General features: G+C 38.5%; 1 protein-coding gene across 1 annotated transcript in view; it reads left to right on the top strand.

Moving 5' to 3' along the window:
* The window catches only part of LOC132114033 (alpha-1,3-mannosyl-glycoprotein 4-beta-N-acetylglucosaminyltransferase B-like), a 141,217-nt gene that overhangs the window by 89,729 nt on the left and 26,292 nt on the right, over nt 1-25,196 (top strand). Inside the window, exons 5-8 of the mRNA XM_059522149.1 lie at nt 1,766-1,812; nt 6,525-6,638; nt 16,284-16,359; nt 17,497-17,611. Of these exons, the coding sequence (XP_059378132.1) occupies nt 1,766-1,812; nt 6,525-6,638; nt 16,284-16,359; nt 17,497-17,611 (352 nt within the window). The remainder of the gene's footprint in view (nt 1-1,765; nt 1,813-6,524; nt 6,639-16,283; nt 16,360-17,496; nt 17,612-25,196) is intronic.

Raw genomic sequence — 25,196 nt, 5'->3', positions numbered from 1 at the left:
CGTGCAATGCCATGGCCGTTGACGTTATTTATTTGCTAACATCTCTGTGCTCTCTGCTCTACATCGAGTCTGAATCTGACCAATAAAACTTTCAGATTAAACGGTTCATTTATATTATTATAAAAATGGGAGAAAATGTAAAGCGCAGTTCGGTGGTCGAAGTGTCCCTCATTGGTTGCCATAGAAACATGACACGCGCTCGAGACTGCACATGCATGCTCTCTGGATCAACGTAAAATATGCTTTAACGCAATTTGAGCGTCATAGAAAACATTCATGTGACAGTTCACCTCAGATTGTGTTGCTGATTTGAAATATATTAAATATGAGTGTGTCAAGTCTCCAAGCATTATAAACGTGCGTGCACTTGCATTAACTGAGTCTGCGCGCTCTGCTTCTAACGGCAGAGAGACAGAGAGAGATAGAGAGAGAGAGAGATCGTTCTTTTTTTTTCTTTTCCTAATTTTATAAGTTGCAAGTTACAAAAAAACACACAAGCAGTGTCTGATTTTTACTTTATTTAAACTGTGTCATTTATATATTTTATTTGACATCAAAGTGTACGCTGTGCGTCCAAGCCTTCTTACTCATTTTGGTATGTTTTTTTTTTTTTTTTTGTTATAAAAGTTTGATGTTTTATACATAGATTAAACTGATTTTGACGCTGTATTTTGTTGTTGCATTCAAGCAATTGACACTAAATTGGCGCTTATTCGAAAGTGAAAGTAAATTTAGATCATCAAAATACAAATTATTGGGCATTTACATGTATAAAAATGTAGTACTTTATGTAACAGTTCAGAGAGTAGCCTAAACGCAAGTATGACTTGATGACAGCATGCATATGATAATATAGAAAATATAAAGTTGAATTGTTTTATAAACTTATAAGCATGTTTATGTAAAACAAGCTTTGTAATAAAAGTTATTTCAGACCTTTGGTTTTTCATCTAAGTCATAAACCCCAAACTTCCTATTTCTCTGGAATGGAAAGATTGCTGCAGGTGTTTCCTCATCATCTATCACTCGTTCTCTTCCCTGTGTCTCAGGAATCGCTCTGATAGTTTAGATAACAATGACTTAGTCATTGGAGATCTGTGGAAATAATGAGGATCTGACGAGTCCGTCAGGTCATGAACACAGACACAGTGTCTGGATCCTCACTTTATGCCCTCGTACACTGGCCTTGAGTTTTACTGTTCTGGCTCTGTTTGATACAGTAATAGTGCCTCAAAACAGCTCTAGAGCATTGCTTAAAGCAGACAGAAAACGGAAGGTGTGATGGTCTTTTCTACCCTATTATAAAGAATGAACACATGAATTTAAAGGTGTACAAGTTAAAAATATCTGAATGTAATTGATAACAGATTGCAAATCCAAACGGCTTATATTTAAAGATGGTATTTCAAGTTTGAAATGACAATGCAATCCATAAACTGATTAAAGACCTAAAGTAAAAAAATAAAAAAATAATAATAATCTTACAGAAAGAACTTGCTGTAATTCTGTTCATTCTTTCAGAATGCGGTGCATACTTTGGTTGCATTTTGAACGGAGCATTTTCTGCTGTTTTATAGTGGAAAGTGCTTTAGCAGCTCATCAGAATTTGCTTCCATTATTGGACAGTTAAAGTTTCTCTGTATAATCTCTTTAGCAGGAAAAGTCAGGAAATGAGAATCGACATTGTACTTAAAACATCCATCCACAAAACTGAGCTGAAAAGGTGAACATTTATTAAGCCATTGATTCTTGCTTTGTTTTGCAGACGGATCAACAATATGCAAATAGTGTTGCTGACAACCTTAAGCGCCTGTAAGTAATGGAGATTTTCATTAATGTTATGACTGCGATCTGCTTGAGTTTCATAAATGCATGTGTGTTTATGTGTGTGTGGGAGATCGTGTGACCTCAGACTTTTCCTCATATGTTTTTTGAGGACAATAGCAGAAGAAACCAAAGGGAAAATCCATCCTCCGTGTGTTATAGTTCCTCTGCTTCATTCTGCTTGTCCCACATTAGTCATGTGTTTGTGCTTATACTGATTGTTTTTGCACAGGCTTACAATACTGGATCACAGTCTGTGTGTGTTTTGATTGGATCTCTGCTTTTGTTGGCTCTTATTTCTCCCATTCCTGCATCGATCTACTTATGGGTGTGTTATGTGGGTGCAAAACAGGGTTGTTATTGTGAACTAAAACTAAAACCATAAAAAACATGTCACTTGAAAAAAAAAACTATAGCTGAAATAAAATTTTATAATTTTTGTCAAGGAAGCATTTTTCATTTTAATTTAATTGAACTTGACTTTAATTCAACTTGAACTGAACTAAAACTAAAAGTAAAAAGAAAGAAGAAAAAAAGTTTTTAAAATGCAAACTACTACAAATGAAAAATAATAATAATAATAATAATAATTAAAATGATCGAAAAACAAAACTTTCAAAACTTTAAAATTATGATGAAAATGAAAACTGGTTCAGAATAATAAAAACTATAACCGTATCTCTATTATCGCTAGTATATTTCTTTTTTTTTTTTTTTTTAAATGCTTAAGATTTGTGCAGTAAGCTTTTGAATGCTCAGATGTATATTAATATAATTAATGATATACCATCCGAATTCCGGAAAAGTTGGGACGTTTTTTAAATTTTAATAAAATGAAAACTAAAGGAATTTCAAATCACATGAGCCAATATTTTATTCACAATAGAACATAGATAACGTAGCAAATGTTTAAACTGAGAAATTTTACACTTTTATCCACTTAATTAGCTCATTTAAAATTTAATGCCTGCTACAGGTCTCAAAAAAGTTGGCACGGGGGCAACAAATGGCTAAAAAAGCAAGCAGTTTTGAAAAGATTCAGCTGGGAGAACATCTAGTGATTAATTAGTTAATTGATATCAGGTCTGTAACATGATTAGCTATAAAAGCTTTGTCTTAGAGAAGCAGAGTCTTTCAGAAGTAAAGATGGGCAGAGGCTCTCCAATCTGTGAAAGACTGCGTAAAAAAATTGTGGAAAACTTTAAAAACAATGTTCCTCAACGTCAAATTGCAAAGGCTTTGCAAATCTCATCATCTACAGTGCATAACATCATCAAAAGATTCAGAGAAACTGGAGAAATCTCTGTGCGTAAGGGACAAGGCCGGAGACCTTTATTGGATGCCCGTGGTCTTCGGGCTCTCAGACGACACTGCATCACTCATCGGCATGATTGTGTCAATGACATTACTAAATGGGCCCAGGAATACTTTCAGAAACCACTGTCGGTAAACACAATCCGCCGTGCCATCAGCAGATGCCAACTAAAGCTCTATTATGCAAAAAGGAAGCCATATGTGAACATGGTCCAGAAGCGCCGTCGTGTCCTGTGGGCCAAGGCTCATTTAAAATGGACTATTTCAAAGTGGAATAGTGTTTTATGGTCAGACGAGTCCAAATTTGACATTCTTGTTGGAAATCACGGACGCCGTGTCCTCCAGGCTAAAGAGGAGGGAGACCTTCCAGCATGTTATCAGCGTTCAGTTCAAAAGCCAGCATCTCTGATGGTATGGGGGTTCATAAGTGCATACGGTATGGGCAGCTTGCATGTTTTGGAAGGCTCTGTGAATGCTGAAAGGTATATAAAGGTTTTAGAGCAACATATGCTTCCCTCCAAACAACGTCTATTTCAGGGAAGGCCTTGTTTATTTCAGCAGGACAATGCAAAACCACATACTGCAGCTATAACAACAGCATGGCTTCATCGTAGAAGAGTCCGGGTGCTAACCTGGCCTGCCTGCAGTCCAGATCTTTCACCTATAGAGAACATTTGGCGCATCATTAAACGAAAAATACGTCAAAGACGACCACGAACTCTTCAGCAGCTGGAAATCTATAGAAGGCAAGAATGGGACCAAATTCCAACAGCAAAACTCCAGCAACTCATAGCCTCAATGCCCAGACGTCTTCAAACTGTTTTGAAAAGAAAAGGAGATGCTACACCATGGTAAACATGCCCCGTCCCAACTATTTTGAGACCTGTAGCAGAAATCAAAATTGAAATGAGCTCATTTTGTGCATAAAATTGTAAACTTTCTCAGTTTAAACATTTGCTATGTTATATATGTTCTATTGTAAATAAAATTAAAAAAACGTCCCAACTTTTCCGGAATTCGGGTTGTACAATATGAGCCCATGAGTGTACTTTAAAATCTGTCACACAAAGATGGTGATATATGACAGAAGTTTTTAAAGATTTTAATTCACCTAAAAATGAAAATGAGGAATAATGACTAGCACATGAACAATAGTGAAATATTTCATTTAAATAAAGTCCCTTAAACCTACATAGGGACATATACTCTGAGGTAATCATTCCTCATAGTCACACAGTTAGGAGATATAAGTACTGTTTAAAGTGTGTGATATTGGAGATTTTAATACAGTTCTTCTTTACTTCCATTGCACAAACCATAGTGTAAATTACAACACACTGACGCATATAATGTGGAAATTGCTTAAAATATTTAGGATGTTTGTATGATAAAATATTAATTAAATAAACATGTTTGTGGTGGGGTAATATGATTTAACTATAATTGTTTTTTTCCAGTTATATTTTAGTTTTAGTTATATTTTTATTTCAGTAATAAGAACTTTTAAAAACTGCACTGAATAGATGCATCACACACACAAACCTGGATACTAGTGCTGTAACATTTACATTTAACATTTAATCATTTAGCAGACGCTTTTATCCAAAGCGACTTACAAATGAGAACAATAGAAGCAGTCAGGTCAACAAGAGAACAACAACAGTGTACAAGTGCCATGACAAGTCTCAATTAGTCTAGTATAGAACGCATAGCCAGGTGTTTTTTGTTTTGTTTTTGTTTTTTATGAATGAAAAGACAAGAAAAGGAAAAGTGCTAGTGTTAGTTGGTTAAGTGCAGGCGAAAAAGATGAGTCTTTAGATGTTTCTTGAAAATGATATGAATTGAGATTGGGAGGTCATTCCACCAGCTGGGCACAGTCCAGGAAAAGGTCCGTTTGAATGATTTTGAACTTCTTTGGGATGGCACCACAAGGCGTCGTTCACTTGCAGAGCGCAAACTTCTGGAGGGCACATAAGATTTAAACAGTGAGTTTAGGTAAGTTGGTGCCGTGCCAGTGGTCGTCTTGTAGGCTAGCATCAGTACCTTGAATTTGATGCGAGCAGCTACTGGTAGCCAGCGTAACCTGATGAGGAGAGGAGTAACGTAGCTTTTTTTGGCTCATTGAAGACAACCCTCGCTGCTGCATTCTGGATCAACTGCAGAGGCTTGACAGTACATGCAGGAAGGCCCGCCAGGAGAGCATTACAATAGTCCAGTCTGGAGAGAACAAGAGCTTGAGAGAACAAGAAGTTGGGTTGCTTGCTCTGACAGGAAGGGTCTAATCTTCCTAATGTTGTATAAGGCAAACCTGCAGGACAGGGTCGTTGTAGCAATGTGGTCTGTGAAGCTTAACTGATGATCCATCACAACTCCTAGGTTTCTGGCTGTCCTCGAAGGAGTAATGGTTGATGAGCCCAGCTGTATAGAGAAGTTGTGATGAAGCAATGGGTTAGCTGGAATCACCAGTTCTGTCTTCGTAAGGTTAAGCTGAAGGTGATGGTCATTCATCCAGCTAGAGATGTCACTCAGACAGGCTGAAATGCGAGCAGCTACCGTCGGGTCATCGGGCTGGAATGAGAAGTAGAGTTGGGTGTCATCAGCGTAGCAGTGATAAGAAAAGGCATGCTTCTGAATGACAGATCCTAATGATGTCATGTAGATTGAGAAGAGAAGTGGTCCAAGTACTGAGCCTTGAGGAACCCCAGTAGCAAGGTGTTGTGACTTCGAAACATCACCCCTCCAAGACACACTGAAGGATCTGTCAGAGAGGTAGGACTTAACCCACAGGATTGCAGTTCCAGAGATGCCCATCTTTCTGAGGGTGGACAGGAAAATCTGGTGATTAACAGTGTCAAAAGCAGCAGACAGGTCCAGTAAGATGAGTACCAAGGATTTTGAAGCTGCTCTTGCTAGACGCAGGGCTTCAGTAACTGAGAGCAGAGCAGTCCCAGATTGGTTGCTGTCCAGGAGGTTGTTCTGTACAAGGAACATAGAAAGCTGGTTGAACACAGCTCGCTCAAGTGTCTTTGCAATGAATGGAAGAAGGGATACATTTATTATGTATTTACTGTGCATTTATTATGTATATAACTAGTGTATAGAACACCATTAAATATTAAATCATAGTCTAGCTTTGTGTGAATAAACAGATTTTAAGTATTTTTAAGTCATAATTTTCTGAAAATGTTCCTCTTAAATGTCAATATTCAAGCATATTCAAAACTTGACCGCACCAGTCCACATTCAATTTCAGTGTATGAAAAGAGGATCTTTGACATCTTAATAAACATATTTTTTTATATTTTACAAGAGAAATGAAGTCAAACGAATGATGTGAATGTAAATGATGACAGAGGTGAGTTCCTCTCTCTCTCTATGTGTTTCAGGTTTCCAGGAGAGATTCAGTCAGGGCTGTTGGAGATCATCTCTCCCTCCATCCATTTCTATCCAGACTTCTCTCGCCTCAAAGAGTCTTTTGGTGACCCTAAAGAGCGGGTCAGGTAATATGACTGCTGCACACAAATGCTTCTCTTCCCATCAGTCTGTGTGTGTGTGTGTGTGTGTGTGTTTCTTTTGTTGCAATTAGCCATGAATGATCAGTGTGAATGCTGAGCTGCCACTCTGAGCAATTGGTGACAAACAGAACTACTTACACACACAGTGATCACATGTACAGTCGTGGCCAAAAGTTTTGAGAATTACATAAATATTGGAAATTGGAAAAGTTGCTGCTTAAGTTTTTATAATAGCAATTTGCATATACTCCAGAATGTTATGAAGAGTGATCAGATGAATTGCATAGTCCTTCTTTACCATGAAAATTAACTTAATCCCAAAAAAACCTTTCCACTGCATTTCATTGCTGTCATTAAAGGACCTGCTGAGATCATTTCAGTAATCGTCTTGTTAACTCAGGTGATAATGTTGACGAGCACAAGGCTGGAGATCATTATGTCAGGCTGATTGGGTTAGAATGGCAGACTTGACATGTTACAAGGAGGGTGATGCTTGAAATCATTGTTCTTCCATTGTTAACCATGGTGACCTGCAAAGAAACGCATGCAGCCATCATTGCATTGCATAAAAATGGCTTCACAGGCAAGGATATTGTGGCTACTAAGATTGCACCTAAATCAACAATTTATAGGATCATCAAGAACTTCAAGGAAAGAGGTTCAATTCTTGTAAAGAAGGCTTCAGGGCATCCAAGGAAGTCCAGCAAGCGCCAGGATCGTCTCCTAAAGAGGATTCAGCTGCGGGATCGGAGTGCCACCAGTGCAGAGCTTGCTCAGGAATGGCAGCAGGCAGGTGTGAGCGCATCTGCTCGCACAGTGAGGCCAAGACTTTTGGAAGATGGCCTGGTGTCAAGAAGGACAGCAAAGAAGCCACTTCTCTCCAAAAAAAAACCATCAGGGACAGATTGATCTTCTGCAGAAAGTATAGTGAATGGACTGCTGAGGACTGGGGCAAAGTCATATTCTCAGATGAAGCCCCTTTCCGATTGTTTGGGGCATCTGGAAAAGGCTTGTCCGGAGAAGAAAAGATGAGCGCTACCATCAGTCCTGTGTCATGCCAACAGTAAAGCATCCTGACACCATTCATGTGTGGGGTTGCTTCTCATCCAAGGGAGTGGGCTCACTCACAATTCTGCCCAAAAACACAGCCATGAATAAAGAATGGTACCAAAACACCCTCCAACAGCAACTTCTTCCAACAATCTAACAACAGTTTGGTGAAGAACAATGCATTTTCCAGCACGATGGAGCACCGTGCCATAAGGCAAAAGTGATAACTAAGTGGCTCGGGGACCAGAATGTTGGAATTTTGGGTCCATGGCCTGGAAACTCCCCAGATCTTAATCCCATTGAGAACTTGTGGTCAATCCTCAAGAGGCGGTTGGACAAACAAAAACCCACTAATTCTGACAAACTCCAAGAAGTGATTATGAAAGAATGGGTTGCTATCAGTCAGGATTTGGCCCAGAAGTTGATTGAGAGCATGCCCAGTCGAATTGCAGAAGTCCTGAAAAAGAAGGGCCAACACTGCAAATACTGACTCTTTGCATAAATGTCATGTAATTGTCGATAAAAGCCTTTGAAACGTATGAAGTGCTTGTAATTATACTGAAACAAAGATCTAAAAGCAGTTTAGCAACAAACTTTTTGAAAACTAATATTTATGTAATTCTCAAAACTTTTGGCCATGACTGTACACACATTTGCTTCTTTCGATTCTGTAAGTAACTTACATTATGAAATCATGTGAAAACACATCTGTTTTGCAATGCTAAATGTGTGAAACTGAGTTAGCTAGAGGCAGCTGTTTTTATGTACTAGAGTTTCAGGTCTTACGAAAGCGCTCTCCGCATGAACTTACATGAGCTTTTTGCATGTGTGTGTTTGTGTGTGTGTGTGTGTGTGTGTGTGTGTGTGTGTGTGTGTGTGTTTCCCCAGGGTCAGCATTTTTTATGCCTTATTCATGAGTGCACACACACTTCCAGCATCTCTGTTCTGTCAGTTCACTTTAATTAACACAAACGCACAACTAAACCAAAGTATGTCTCTGTACACACACACACATACACTGCTTATCTACAGCTGGTCAATTCAGTGCTGAATCCAGGCACTTCTGTCCCTCACAGCCTCATTTTCACTCCTGTCAGAGGTTTGCCAGGGAACTACAGGGGGTTCATGAGTTGATGAAAATCTAATAACTAATTATAATGCATATAAAATAACAATAAATGGGGCTGCACAATAATCCAGATATATTTTAGTGCAAATACTGTGAATTAAATAACTGTATAGTCTGATGTGATTGATGTTTTAGAGCAAAGTGCAGCACTGTTCATTTACACCTGAGCAGCTCAAGATCCAGTGTTTTCAGCATCTCAGAGTGACTCAGTAAACAATAAATGCAGCAAAGATTGTCTCTGCATGTGCTTAATTTATAATACTCACATTCACAAATTTCAACATTTTGTGGGCAGACGTTTACAGTATTATAAAAATATTTAGCAAAAGAAAAAAACTTGAGGATGTGAAATGTTAAAAGAATTTAATACATATTAAAGTTGTAACTTGTATTATTATCAAATACAGTAGCGTTCAAAAGTTTGGGATCAGAATGTTTTTTTATGTTTTTTCAGGAGTTTCTTCTGCTCATAAGGGCTGCATTTACTTGATCAAAAATACATGAAAAAATTTAATATTGCAAACTATTATTATGGTCTAAAATAAAATGTTTTTATTTTGATATACATTAAAATCTCATTTATTCCTGTGATCAAAGCTGAATTTTCAGCATCATTACTCCGGTCTTCAGTGTCACATGATCTTCAGAAATCATTCTGATATCAAGTCAAGTTAAGTCACCTTTATTTATATAGCAATTTAAACAAAAAGGATTGGGTCAAAGCAACTGAACAACATTCATTAGGAAAACAGTGTGTCAATAATGCAAAATGACAGTTAAAGGCAGTTCATCATTGAATTCAGGGATGTCATCTCTGTTCAGTTTAAATAGTGTCTGTGCATTTATTTGCAATCAAGTCAACGATATCGCTGTAGATGAAGTGACCCCAACTAAGCAAGCCAGAGGCGACGGCAGCAAGGAACCGAAACTCCATCGGTGACAGAATGGAGAAAAAAAACCTTGGTAGAAACCAGGCTCAGTTGGGGGGCCAGTTCTCCTCTGACCACACGAAACCAGCAGTTCAATTCCAGGCTGCAGCAAAGTCAGATTGTGCAGAAGAATCATCTGTTTCCTGTGGTCTTGTCCTGGTGGTCCTCTGAGACAAGGTCTTTACAGGGGATCTGTATCTGGGGCTCTAGTTGTCCTGGTCTCGGCTGTCTTTCAGGGCAGTAGAGGTACTTTCTAGGTGCCGATCCACCATCTGGTCTGGATACGTACTGGATCTGGTGGCTACAGTGACCTCGGAATAAGAGAGAAACAGACTAATATTAGCGTAGATGCCATTCAAATTTTCTGAGTTTTGAGAACGTAGCGGATGTGGAGGATTAAAATGTAACAGGAACTCATTCAAATACTGAAGTGCTAAACCATTCAGGGCTTTATAAGTAATAAGCAATATTTTAAAATCTATACGATGTTTGATAGGGAGCCAGTGCAGTGTTAACAGGACCGGGCTAATATGGTCATACTTCCTGGTTCTAGTAAGAGCTCTTGCTGCTGCATTTTGGACTAGCTGTAGATTGTTTGCTTAGCGTGCAGAACAACCACCCAATAAAGCATTACAATAATCTAACCTTGAGGTCATAAATGCATGGATTAACATTTCTTTATTTGACATTGAGAGCATAGGCCGTAATTTAGATATATTTTTGAGATGGAAAAATGCAGTTTTACAAATGCTAGAAACGTGGCTTTCTGAGGAAAGATTGCGATCAAATAGCACACCTAGGTTCCTAACTGATGACGAAGAATTGACAGAGCAGCCATCAAGTCTTAGACAGTGTTCTAGGTTATTACATGCAGAGTTTTTAGGTCCTATAATTAACACTTCTGTTTTTTCAGAATTTAGCAGCAAGAAATTACTCGTCATCCAGTTTTTTAAATTGACTATGCATTCCATTAGTTTTTCAAATTGGCGTGTTTCACCGGGCCGCGAAGAAATATAGAGCTGAGTATCATCAGCATAACAGTGAAAGCTAACACCATGTTTCCTGATGATATCTCCCAAGGGTAACATATAAAGTGTGAAGAGTAGCGGCCGTAGTACTGAGCCTTGAGGTACTCCATACTGCACTTGTGATCGATATGATACCTCTTCATTCACTGCTACGAGTTGATGGCGGTCATATAAGTATGATTTAAACCATGCTAATGCACTTCCATTAATGCCAACAAAGTGTTCAAGTCTATGCAAAAGAATGTTGTGGTCAATTGTGTCAAACGCAGCACTAAGATCCAATAAAACTAATAGAGAGATACATCCACGATCAGATGATAAGAGCAGGTTATTTGTAACTCTAAGGAGAGCAGTCTTTCAGTACTATGATACGGTCTAAATCCTGACTGGAAATCCTCACAGATACCATTTTTCTCTAAGAAGGAATATAATTGTGAGGATACCACCTTTTCTAGTATCTTGGACAGAAAAGGGAGATTCGAGATCGGTCTATCATTAACTAGTTCTTTGGGGTCAAGTTGTGGTTTTTTTATGAGAGGCTTAATAACAGCCAGTTTGAAGGTTTTGGGGACATATCCTAATGAGGAATTAATAATAGTCAGAAGAGGATCTATGACTTCTGGAAGCACCTCTTTTAGGAGCTTAGATGGTATAGGGTCTAACATACATATTGTTGGTTTACATGATTAAACAAGTTTATACAATTCTTCCTCTTCTATAGTAGAGAATGAGTGGAACTGTTCCTCAGGGGGTCTATAATGCACTGTCTGATGCGATACTGTAGCTAATGGCTGAATGGTTACAATTTTATCTCTAATATTATCGATTTTAGAAGTAAAGTAGTTCATAAAGTCATTACTGCTTTGATGTTGGGAAATGTCAACACTTGTTGAGGCTTTATTTTTCGTTAATTTAGCCACTGTATTGAATAAATACCTGGGGTTATGTTTGTTTTCTTCTAAAAGAGAAGAAAAGTAATCGGATCTAGCAGTTTTAAATGCTTTTCTGTAGGATAGGTTACTTTCCCGCCAAGCAATACGAAATACCTCTAGTTTTGTTTTCCTCCAGCTGCACTCCATTTTTCGGGCTGCTCTCTTTAGGGTGCGAGTATGCTCATTATACCATGGTCAGACTGGTTTCCTTAACCTTCCTTAAGCATAAAGGAGCAACTGTATTTAAAATGCTAGAAAAGAGAGAGTCCATAGTTTCTGTAACATTATCAAGTTGTTCTGAGGTTTTGGATATGCTAAGGAATTCGGATACATCAGGAAGATAACTTAAAAAGCAGTCTTTTGTGGTAGAAGTGATGGTTCTACCATACTTGTAACAAGAAGAAGAATTTACAATTTTGGCCATATGAAGTTTGCACAAAACTAAATAATGATCTGAGATATCATCACTTGGCTGCATAATTTCAACACTATCAACATCAATTCCATGTGACAGTTTTAAATCTAGACTATGTAATCTTTGGTATGATGGTTGTGAATTTGTGTGTGGGGATGACCGCCTGGCTCAGCGAGGTGTTAAAGATATCTGTTAGGACATCTGTCAGCTATACAGCACAGTCTCTCAGTACACGGCCAGGTATGTCATTAGGACCCGCAGCCTTGCATGGGTTAATCCTAGATAGGGTCTTCCTTACATTGGCTGGAGACAGACAGAGTGCCTGGTTGTTGGGAGGTATGGGCAGTTTTCTTCATGTCAAACCGTGAATAAAAGTGGTTGAGTGCATCTGTGAGGGATTTGTCATTATCACAGGCCTGTGGCAGGGGCTTGTAGTCAGTGATGGTTTGAAAGGCTTGCCACAGGCTTCGTGTGTCTCTACTGTCTGTGAAGTGATTGTTGATGTTCTGAGCATAAACCGTTTTGCATTTTTGATGCCACAGGACAGATTGGCTCTTGCTGTTTTGAGGGCTTCTTTATCTCCTGATCTGAATGCTTCATCTCAGGTCTTTAACAGCCCACGAACCTCTGCTGTCATCCACTGCTTTTGGTTTTCACGTGTGGTGATGGTCTTGTTGACTTTCACATCATCAATGCACTTTTTGATATAAGCACTCACAGGTCTGTGAGATTGTTGTAGGTGGCTGCCTCTTTAAACATGTTCCAGTCTGTGCACTGAAAGCAGTCCTGTAGTGTTGAGGTAGCATCATCTGGCCAAACTGTGATGAGTTTTTGAACCAGTTTGGTAAGTTTCAGAAGTGGTCTGTATACTGGAATTAACATAACAGAGATGTGATCTGAGTACACCAGGTTAATGAATTAATGACTGATGCATTTATATAGCACTTTTTATTGTGTATTGTTGTACACCCAAAGCGCTTTACAATCATGTGTGGGGTCTCTCTTCAACCACCACCAGTGTGCAGCATCCACTTGGATGATGCGACGGCAGCCACAGGACAACGGCGCCAGTGCACTCACCACACACCAGCTACAGGTGAAGAGGAGAGAGAGTCATAGAGCCAATCAAGTGGTTGGGGATTATTAGGAGGCCATGATTGACAAAGGCCTGGGGGACAATTTAGCCAAGCCACAGGGGTCACACCCCTACTCTTTATGAGAAGTGCCATGGGATTTTTAATGACCACAGAGAGTCAGGACCTCGGTTTAACGTCTCATCCGAAAGACGGTGCTTGTTGACAGTATAGTGTCCCCATCACTACACTGGGGTGCTAGGAGCCACACAGACCACATGGTGAGCACCCCTGCTGGCCTCACTAACACCTCTTCCAGCAGCAACCTAGTTTTTCCCAAGAGGTCTCCCATCCAGGTACTGACCAGGCTCAGTCCTGCTTAGCTTCAGTGGGAAACCGGTCTTGGGCTGCAGGGAGATATGGCTGAGACGGATACAGCCTTGTTCAGCCTCTATTCTGTTGTGTAGATAAAGTCCAGTGTGTTTTTACCCCCTTGTTGTTGAGTTTTCATATTTCAAAAATGTTCTTCCCAGGGGTATGCCAGATCTTTGTCACCTTTTCACCCCTGTTGGGTTTGCATCTTTGCTGTAAACAAGAGCTTTGTTTTCAACTGCGTCAAAGCTGGAACTAAATGTTGGTCTTTTTTACACCCTGATGGGTACTTCTTTTAGTACACTTCCCTTCTGGAGAAGCGCAGAGACACAGAAAGAGTTTTTGTCCAAAAGATGCCAGAGGTTTAATGTTCTTATCTTAAGATAACCGTGAGTGTGTGTGTGTGTGTGTGTGTGTGTGTGTGTGTGTGTGTGTGTCTGTGTGTGTGTGTGTATGTGTGTGTAGAGGGGGGGTGTTCTGGTATACAGAATATGGTTTTTGAGGACACAAATGTGTAAAATGACATGGGTACTACAACGTAAACATGTTTTATGTGGACACTTTCTGTGTCCTAGAGAACAAAATAGCATAAAAACATATTAAACTGTTTTTTTTTTTATTATAAAGAAATGGCAGTAGTTTTGTGTGTGTGTGTGTGTGTGTGTGTGTGATGTTGAAACTCTGATGTAAATGTTTGTAAACACACATATGATGTCTCTAACAGATAATTTCCTTCCTGCAGGGTATCCCATTTAGTAGGGCAGCTTATCAAAAACACTGAATTTGTATGTGTGGAAACAGAGAGAGGCTTGTGCGTTTATAATTCGACTCGATCTGTTTGGACTTGACACATTTAATGTGGTCAGTGCTGCTAAATTCCAGTTACTACACCACAAATAATCTCACTAACAACATCTAGGCTGCAAACATTTGCCTTTACTTACAAGAAAAAGAATAACAAACAGATTTATAGATTTATATATATATTTTTCTCCCTAAAAATGTTTGAGATTATTGTTCGGCAAATGGAGCAGGCCATTGTGTAACAACTGTTTCACACATACTCAGTTTGCAGTGCGTATTTTTTCCCACATCCATGTTAACAGATTAGATCAGGGCTATATCATTAACTTAATTTGAGGGCCGAAAATGTGAAGGGGGTCAAGGGGGTGGGGCCCATCCTGATCTCTTTCTGGGAGGACCTATATAATAAAAAATTTAATTGAAATCAGAAATATTAATGCTGTCTGTCAGTCGATTAAAAAAATTAATTATCATACATTTTTCTGTAATTAATGTAATTCATTGCATATACCATTGCAACATAAAGATAGTATATTTTAAAAATGTTTAAATGGCATCTTTTTACTAAGTAGTATATTATTAATTGAAGTATTGATACCAATACTGCTACTGGTGTCTCTATTAAATACATTTTCCCTAAATTTTACATATCAATTATAGCCATTCAACTTTACAGTATTATTGAAAGCCAACATTTAAAAGGCTCTGAAATATTAAGTGATTTCAAAACAGTCTTCACATAAATGATAAATGTATGCATAAACTATACAGATTAATCTTTATTCAAGCTACTAAAGTTAAGTAGCTACTAAAGAAGTTGAGTGATTTCTCTTTTTCTTTTGTTCTTTGATTTACATCATTGATGGACTTCAGAAGATTTACTTGATGAACATGACGCGGATCTGACACATATTTTCTCAAAACACTTTACAGTCATTAAAGACTTTATAACGTTATAACTAATTTGAGACTACAGTTATAAGGTTACTCATAAAAATACACCAAAGACCTCGTATTTTGACATAATTGTGTGTTTTGTCCGTGGTTCGCTGTCTAAAGTGGCTCAGTGGCATTGCATTGTTATATTTTGTATAAGTTTTACCTGCCAACTGGCGACTGACACTGTTACATGTACTCGCCAACGCTGATTATTTTTAATGATCTTGTATTTGCTTTGACAGTTTAGTGCTTTTACACTGCAGTTTCAATTATACTGTCATGTCATTCAGTTTATTCGCATTAACCCTTTTTTGCACAAATTAATTAATTTCAACTGAGGCCATTTTTATTCTAAATTCAGCATTTCTATCACTCGATTCTAATGCAATACTTCAAAATGTACATAATAGCAGGGTGATGGAAACCCAGGAAACTGATGGAAACTGTCATCATAAATGTATAATCATTCATTCAATCGATTTGATCTAAATTACTCGTACAAAAACACATTAATTTAGTGTTGCTATAGTTGTCTCATCTTAGATATAGATATCTACCTGGAATTTCCATAAATCACTAGTCAAATTCTAGCACATTACGCTACTGGTGATTTTATGCACTTGGGAACTTCCAACTCCAATTTTAAAAAATCAGGTAAAGTAGTATAACAATTCCCACTGATTGGGAAATGCCTTTTTTGGTTCTTCATTGTCACCAACCAATGGCTTGACTCAAGACTCATCAAAGTATGTTCGACATCAATGATGAGACATGCAAGAATCAAAGACAATCGATGTGCAATATTTTAATTGAAAGGATTTTTTTTTCGGTCACTTTTTGAGCTTGTCCTCTTATTTGTAATCAGCATGTATTTGTTTCTATTTTTTATCATCTTCAACCTGTTGGTTTGTGTGGCAGTATATTATTCTATTTAAAGCACATGCTGATTGTTTTTGCAGATGGCGAACAAAGCAGAACCTGGATTACTGCTTCCTGATGATGTATGCCCAGACTAAAGGGACTTATTACGTACAGGTAAGATTAAATAAAGATAATGACCAAACTGAACATAAGAATTGAACAGATGCTCATGTTGAATGAATGGCTGGTTCCACAATGTTTTTGCATGTACTGTATTGATGCAAGTGATAATATAAGGCCACTTTAGGACTTCTTTTATAGCATGTTCTTTTATGATCAGTTTTTGTGGGCGTTTCTGTGTGATAAACATTTGAATTTTAATTTTAATGAAAGACTGTTAATGCATCTATTCAGACTGTAATAAAAGTCGATTAAGTTTTGTATATTTTATTTTATTTTAGTTAACATATATTTTATAGCAAGGAATGAAATAGTTTTATTTAATGCCATCAATGTTAACTGTTCCCATCTTTTTCCCATTGCACTGTGGACAAAAAAATTGGCCAACCAATAAGAGTGGTACTTGTCCAGAAATGTTGTTACTTAAAACTTTGACTTTCTGGAGTTAACCTGCAAGACTCAATTGAAACAGTTTGGTTTCCTTTCTTCCCTTTTCGTATTAAGGGCCTGTCTCACTCCTTCCATTGACTTTCATTCATACACATGCGAATGCAGGAGAGTGGAAAAAGTTCAAGCTTGGTGAACTCTGACCTGTGAAATTGTATCATGTGAAGATGTGTGACCAACAGAAGATCACGGCATGATCTCGTAGCTAAATTCAAAGAACATCCATTTAAACCTGCAGCGCTTCAGGAAGGAGGAGTAGATTGTATGTTTTTACATTTTAGATGATTTGTTATGTGCTGAATTTAAGTTTTTAAAAAGACACTACAGAGCATGCCGTCATATCATGTCCGTTGCATGCTCAGAGTCTAGTGTGACCGTGGCTTTAGGGTGAACTGACAAATTGCATGTGAAAATTGGACCCAATTATCATACAAACATTTGTGTCTTCGTGAGCAGGCCTTTACACTCTTCAGGAAGTCAACCATTGAAGAGTTTACTTAGTCATCTCAGCTTTAAGATGGGATAAAAGAAAGTGTATTAGCTTCTGGAAGATGACACACCTTTAAATCATTTAGCCTTAGATACCCAGAAAAAAGAATTGAACTGGCGATTTATATTAAAATGATTTTACAGCTGCTAGTCTTTCTTCAGCATTGTCTCTCTGTCTCACTCTTTCTCACATAGCTAGAGGATGACATTGTAGCACGGCCAAATTACTTCACCACGATGAAGAATTTTGCCCTGCAGCAGCCGTCAGAGGAGTGGATGATCCTCGAATTCTCCCAGCTGGGCTTCATCGGTGAGTCTTACTCGAACTCAGACTCCCTCACACTGCTGTCAGTGTGTGAACCTTCCCCTCAGTAGAGCACAGCCAAACTCACTCTGTGTATCCTTGAAAAAAAAAACTGTCATAACAGACGTCAAACTTTATAAAGCTGGTTCTGTCTCCAGAGGTGGAAGAACTGTTGAGGTCACTGATGAAAGAAATATTTTCACAGCTTCATGACTTTGTCTCGTTGAAACTGAATTGTCACCTTCTCTCATAAAGTTCACGTTAGTTTCCACCTGAGCAATTTCCAAGAGTTTCCCAAACCTGTCAGTTGTAGAATCAGTCTACACAGATAGGTCAGAGAAAATACTGAGTTTCTTGCAGCATTCGTTTTTAAATGAGACCGTTTTCACCATATTTCAAGTATATTGGTTTAACCAAAAACATCTTACACATAAATTGACCAATACTTTGTCTTCTACTATCAGATCAAGACAATTGAGTCTTAAGAGTCAGATCTCCCAAATCACATAACATTAACTGCATTCAAACTCACTGTCATAGAAGATCCTAGAGTAAAGGATCTGATGATGTGAAGTGTCTCCATCTGTGCTTCAGAATCTCACAGGCTACTTCTCATCTACTGTTTTATGAATACTCTCATTTTTGGACATATAAAAGGCCAATAATCTGGGTTTCAGTGATGCACTTACACTGTAAGTGAATAGGCCCAGTCTGTAAAAATGACAATTCTCACTGTGTTGGTGACATGTTTTAAGTTAATTTTTTGTGCCATTTTCATGCATTTCCATGTGAAATACACTTTTACAGCTTTGGTGCCAAGAGAACTGTAAAAGTACAAACGTTTTAACAGAGTAATGAATGTGGGTGCATTTATAAATTATAAGATGTGTTTTTTTTCTTCAGAAAACATCAATTGTAAGTGTCTAATCTTGATTGATTTTTTTTTTTTAAACTAGAGAAGTCAAAACAATTTTAATTATGCCACAAAAGTAGTTTATTAAACAACTTGTAATTAAACTGGAATATTCCTTTAGATGGATTTAGCATTTTGCTTGACTTATTCCCATTTCACAGCAGAATTGTTAGCAGAGTGTAAGCAGCCCATGTTAGGAAATGTGAGGATTCTGTAGCTGATCAGGAGCAGCAGTGTTGCCATTATTTTGGTGCAGTTCTTTTTTTTTTTGCTTTTTTCACCACACACACTGAATTAAGGTGACAGTGCATTCCTCATGGTCAAAATGGACATGAAAAAGTTATATTTTCACTAGTCAGTCTATGTGTGAGTATGCTCTCGTGCATGCGTCGTTATGTGACAGTCGTGAATGTGCTGAGAATCGCCAAGGACAACAGTTTCAAATAAAAGTTTTCTTTATTGTTCTACTGAAGAAAAAAGCTAAATTAACAGCAAATTTTCATTTTGGGGGGAACTATCCCTTTAAGTTTATTTTTGGCTTTTAATAAATGAAACTGACCAACCTTCACTCTTGGGTACTTTTATAATAGAGTATGCCAGTGATCATAAACGAAAGCATGTGATGGGCTGACACAACCAGCTTGCAGTTCTGTAAGAAGCAAACTGAAAACTGAGTTGTGATTTACTGTAAATCTTGACATCTTCCCTGGCTGTTATTTGCAAAGTAATGGTGTATGAGCTGATCCAGTTTATAATACTGATCTGAATTATTCACTCACAAAAACATTGACTAGTGTTGTGTGTTCTGCAGAAGAAAGACAGTTTCACGGGGTTTGCAAAACAGGAGTAAATAATTACTTATTTATTTCTTTAATTGTTATTTTGTAAAGAAACTGAGGTATGAAACCCTCCCCTTTCCAAATCAAAGCTCATTTTGAAATGGCAGCCAAAAGTATTGCTCTCTTATGATCTGCGTTTGATATGAAGGCTAATTATGTTGATGATGGTGATCAGTGGTGTCTCTCAGTGCTGTAAGAAGCTGGCTGAGGGCCTCAAGGGATGGCATGGGGAACAGGATTGATTTTGAGAGCTCTCGGTTCAGAGAAGTGGTAATTCACCACTGGGCCAATGAGTCGGCAAGTTAGTAGAGAAAATGAAGATGGCATGAACTCTATTATATCTGAACAACTCCTGAGTGAGAGAGGAAGTGATTGTTTAAATCGGCTGATACGAGGATGACAGGACTTCAAGGCTCTAAAAGGGTCTCCAGCACTGCAGAAAAAAACCCCAGCAGTTAGGAACTTACATTTTGTGAGTTTCATTCAGAATGTTTGTATTAACCTCTGTCATACATCTTATAAAGAGCAAACTTGCATGCATATGATTCGTATACATATACTCTGAAAATTAAAAAAGGTCACTGAAAAAAATTTGGTGTAGGATTTCCTTTGAAATAATTTTCTCTCAGAAATTCAAGTGAATATTACAAATAATTACAAAGAAGCAACACATTGAATTTAATGTGAAGTAGAAAGACTGAAATAGTATTTCTTGTAAAACTAGTTTTGTTTGTAACGTTTTGTAATGTGCATGATTTATTAAGATACATCACTTCCTCGTGAATCAATGAAGTTGAACTGAATAGAATTTGATCACGTAATTTCAACATCATGGAATAGTTATTTTTAAGTAATCTAATTAAATAGTTATTTGGTTGCCTGACACAGTTGATTTGTTAAATTTCATGTATTTAGTTTCTTTTACAACAGAGAGTTGTCAGATTGTACTAACTAGCTAACAAACTGCTAGCGAGCAGAAACACATATTAGCATGCTACGTGCTTAGTATTAAATGCTCTTTGAGTAAAACAGCAAGATCATCAAAAAAGCTCCTCTGTTCACCACAATGGAATATAGTGTCATTGAAACAGTTCTAAATCTCAACATATTGCGATATAAAACACTTTTCCCATCTTCTTCAATAAACAGATACTTAATTTCACTTACAATTACAGCCCCATTCAAAGCATGCTTTCAGTTATAGTTTCAGGTTGTCAGCATTAAAATCATTTTCAACTACTTGATTGGTTCACATTCACTCTGCATAACTGAATCTAGCAGATTGCAAATAGAGAACAAGAAAAGAAAAGGAAAAACAAGAAAAGGAAGATGACCAAATAAGGAAACTCAAAGTCCATGAATGTTACAGTTCGCCCCCTCCCAGAACGGTGCATCCTCGCACCGCAAGAGGAATACCAGCGTAGGGAGGGTGGGGGTTCTGGAGGCAGGCGTAGGGCAGGCAAGGGGTAGGCAAAGACAGAGCAAGAGCTTGGAACCAGGGCGGACTGGATGGAGGGAGGAGCCAGGGAGGAGCCCGGAGCAGGAGGAGCCAGATGGTGCTCCAGAGACCAGCCAGGATGAAGATCCATGATGGAGTCGACGGTGGGAGGAGCCATGGTGGAGGAGAGCAGCCGCAGAGCCGGAGGTCCAAGGCAGCGCTGAGGGCACCGGCAACCGAGGCAGAGGCGGGGCTCCGGAAGCCCGCTCCGCTGGACGGAACCAGCGGAGAAACAGAAAATTCAGGGATGGGTGGAACCAGCGGAAATGGAGCAGAGGAACTGACTGGAAGAATTGGGAGTGGGAGGCTGGGAGGGAATATAGGAGGATCAGGGCTGGATGGAGCCAGCGGAGACACAGGAGATTCAGGGCTGGGCAGAACCAGCAGAGAAACAGGAAATTCAGGATTTACCTCCACAAACCAGTCTACAAGGTACATTAATCCCTCCATATAATTCCCAGAAACCGAATGCAGCTCACCCTCAGTCACAGAAGTGTGGGCAGGGCTTTCCTCCATGCCCTCGATCTCCACCAATACTCCCACGACGCACGCTGTTGCCGGCTCACACACCTGGTCAGAGGCGCTCTCGAGTCTTTGCTCTCCGACAGTGACAGGCTCGGGCTCGGGCTCTGCGGCTGCGGTGGGCTCTAGCTCCGTGCGGCAGGATGGCGGCTGGCTGGTTTTTGGGTCGGGAGTGGGGCTGGAGATATCCTCCTCAGTGGGACCAATGGTGAATGGGGATCCATTTTCCTCCAGCACCCACTCCACGAAAGCGGCGAAATCCTCTCTGGGACTGTTCGCTGGCAGGCGTGCCTTACATCGCTCGCTCAGGCCGGTATAATAAAAATTAGAGAGCGAGCGGTGGGGGAAGTGGGTAAGGTATGCCAGATCTAAAAGGCCCTGGTGGGGTCTTCCAGCGAACGGTCCAGTTGCTCCAGGCACAGGAGTTGGACTGCTGGCAAGGCTTTTCCGGGAGGAAGACGAAATACAAAGGGTACTTTTAATGATCGCGGGAGAATAAGGGCACATCCATCATAATACATAAACTTAACTCAACTTAGGATACAACATTAATCACGGACCAGGAGGAACTCAAAAGACAGGGTATTTAAACACGAGGGAGAAATCAGGTGAATGGAGACAGGTGGGGATTAATCAATTAACCAAACAAGAAAAGGAAGATGACCAAATAAGGAAACTCAAAGTCCATGAATGTAACAATTGTATAGATCATAAATAATGTGGTTGAGTAAATCGTTTAATCTGTGTTTTCCCTTTTCTTCTGTGTATGTTAGTATTATTTAATACATCATGAATGAGCAATGAATAATACTATATCTATAAATTAACATCAATAAATGCTGTACAGTGTATATGATTCCTAAAGCAACTAATCATCCATGTTGTCTTATTGACTGACGTTTGTCTGGGTTTGGCCAATACTCAAATGCATATTCATTGGGTGTTTTTACTCCATCACAAGGTCTGACTGCAAACAAACTCTTCATTGTTAGCTGACTAAATTTAAACAAACCGTTCTGACATCAGCCTCGCATAGTGGCCAAGAGACTCATGGGCTTTGGTCATGTTCTTCCTCATGTGATTACCAGCAAAATAACCTGCCCTGCTGACTTCTAGCTGCTCTAGCTGGTTGAGACTTTGGACTATCTGCTAGTGGTCCTGGTTTCTTGCTTGTAGACCACATGTTGGTAAAGAGCTGGTAGGACATCTTGAACCAGCAACAGAACATCTAAATCATGTTAAACAAGTGTGAGTTTTTTTGCTGCCTCCAGCCTGACCAAGAGTTCTGATTTATTTTTTTGTTATAATCTAAGCAAAAAGGCTGCCAAGCCACATGAGGTTGAGAGTAATATGCTCTAGGAGCAGAAAAGAATATTTTGCTTGCCAATGCCAAAGAAAAGATAAATCCCCACAATGCATTTCACACTGATGACCAGGGCATATGACCCAGTTGGTTCTGAGTATTAGCACCTTTCTTAAATCAGCTCATTTCTGTCTCACTCACTCACACACACACACACACACACACACACACACACACACACACACACACACACACACACACACACACACACACACACACACATTTCTCTAGAGTTTTTCTCTGCTCTTTTACTCTAATAGGCCCCAAAGCAGCACTGAAGCTGTAATTGATGCTGCTCTCTGACCATATCACACACACACACACACACACACACACACACACACTTTTTCAGTGCACTTTGTCATTTCAGCCACCCACACACACAATCACACATACAACTCCATTTCTAAATATTCTGAAGCAGTAGTGAATAGCTCTTGCCCATACAAAGCTCACTAGGATTTATGGGTAAAATGGGACCCTGCTACTATGATGTTACTAGGGTGCTCTGAGGAGTTGCTGCTGTAGGTGATTTTTTGAGCGTAGCTAGTTTGCTGGGGTGTTATGGTTCTGATTGTTGGCATATTCAGGGTTGTTACTGTGGTGCATTACAAGTCATGCTGGACAATATCGTATTTACGAGTAGATCTGTACATCTGAAAATCTGTACATATATAAATAACCAAAATAATTAATCTGTAGCATACCAAAAAACTAATGTAACAAATCCTTCATACAATATCCTCATACTTTACAAAACACAATACAGAACAAGCACATGCCCAAGTTTTATAGACTCTTTCCACCCTAATAAATAGGAAGCGTATGAAAATGTAAATATGCGTTTAGATCTAGTTTATTTTGAGCCTATGCTTAACCGTCAATGTAAAAGACTGTAAACCATGTATCACTTTAAACTAATTTGGCAACATATTCCAAAGTTGGGTTCCCTTTACAGAAAATGTCCTTGTGATGATCAACAAAACCCAATCTCCATCCTCTGTGCTCCTAGTGGTTCGGACAGTTTCATCTCTTTACCAAATTACATAAAACAGAGGGTGCCTTATTACACAAGCATTTAAAAATCTATTTCACATATGATACATTTTTTAAATTCATAAACTTAAGCATATGCCATTTCTTTAAAATATGAAAGTGATGCCAATGATTTGGCCTTTTATCCACAATTTTTAAAGCCTGATTATACAGCATCTCAATTTTTCTAATGAAAAAGTCAGTAGTTTGAGACCACACTGTAATACAATATGAGATACGGGACAAAATCATTGTATGCAGGAACAAATGAGCTGCCTCAGTTCTAATGTAATGCCTAATACGTTCAAAACAATTTAAGTTCATCTTAACTATTTTTGAATGTCTTTTTGAAATGTCTTATTATATGTTTGTCAAATTCAAGTTGTGAATCCAGAACTACTCCTAAAAAACTAACTTCATTAACTTCACTAACCTCCTCTATTTCTTCATTAAGTACCCTCATTTTTCTTTATAGAAAAACACATTTTCTTAACATGTAATGTAACATTGTTCTCCTGGAGCCAAACTATCAAACATTTCCAATAGCTCCTTCATAAAAGGATTGTGTATGTGATGGCGGATTATATAAGACCACAATATTAATTTGCATAAATGGAGAAAGTTTCAAGTTTATGGCTGTATATTTATTTAACTCAATTTCAGTACACTTTAAAATGTATTTAATATTGTTCAATACTCCACCGCCCTTACTAAATGATAATCTGTCTTTCCTACAACATTTATAAGCAGGAATATTTATCATATTTGTAGGGATGTTGTGATGTTTCACTTAAACCAGTGTAATCTAAATTTGATTCAGTTAAAAGTATATTACCCTGAAAAATTTTTTGCAACAACTCCTAATCTTTAAATGTCCTCCTAAAATTCATTGTGGTTTCTATTGGGTGTTCCACACAACGTTTGCATAATTTACAGTTTGAGAAGCAGATGACTTTTTTGCTTCATCAATGCGCTGCATTCATCTGTAACTGACTTTATCTCCTGATCAGTTCAAATAACTGAGCTTTTCCGGAGAACACAAAATTTTCCCCACCACAACCCAGTTTCACTGGAAAATTACACATCTGTCTGATGTTGAATTCCAAAATTAAAGCCCTCCAATACTCATATATATTACAAAATAAGAGCCTCACCCCCTGCTCTTATATGTGACCATGGACCACAAAACCAGTCATAAGGGTACATTTTTCAAAATTGAGATTTATATGTAATCTGAAAGCTGAATAAATAATCTTTCCATTGATTTATGGTATGTCAGGATGGGACAATATTTGTCTGAGATACAACTATTTGAAAATCTGGAATCTGAGGGTGCAAAAAAACAACATATTGAGAAAATCACCTTTAAAGTTGTCCAAATGAAGTTCTTAGCAATGCATATTAATAATCAAAATTCATGT

This window comes from Carassius carassius, chromosome 33 (assembly GCF_963082965.1).
Source record: "Carassius carassius chromosome 33, fCarCar2.1, whole genome shotgun sequence".
Lineage (NCBI taxonomy): Eukaryota > Metazoa > Chordata > Actinopteri > Cypriniformes > Cyprinidae > Carassius > Carassius carassius.
This window is presented reverse-complemented; position numbering and strand designations above follow the sequence as displayed.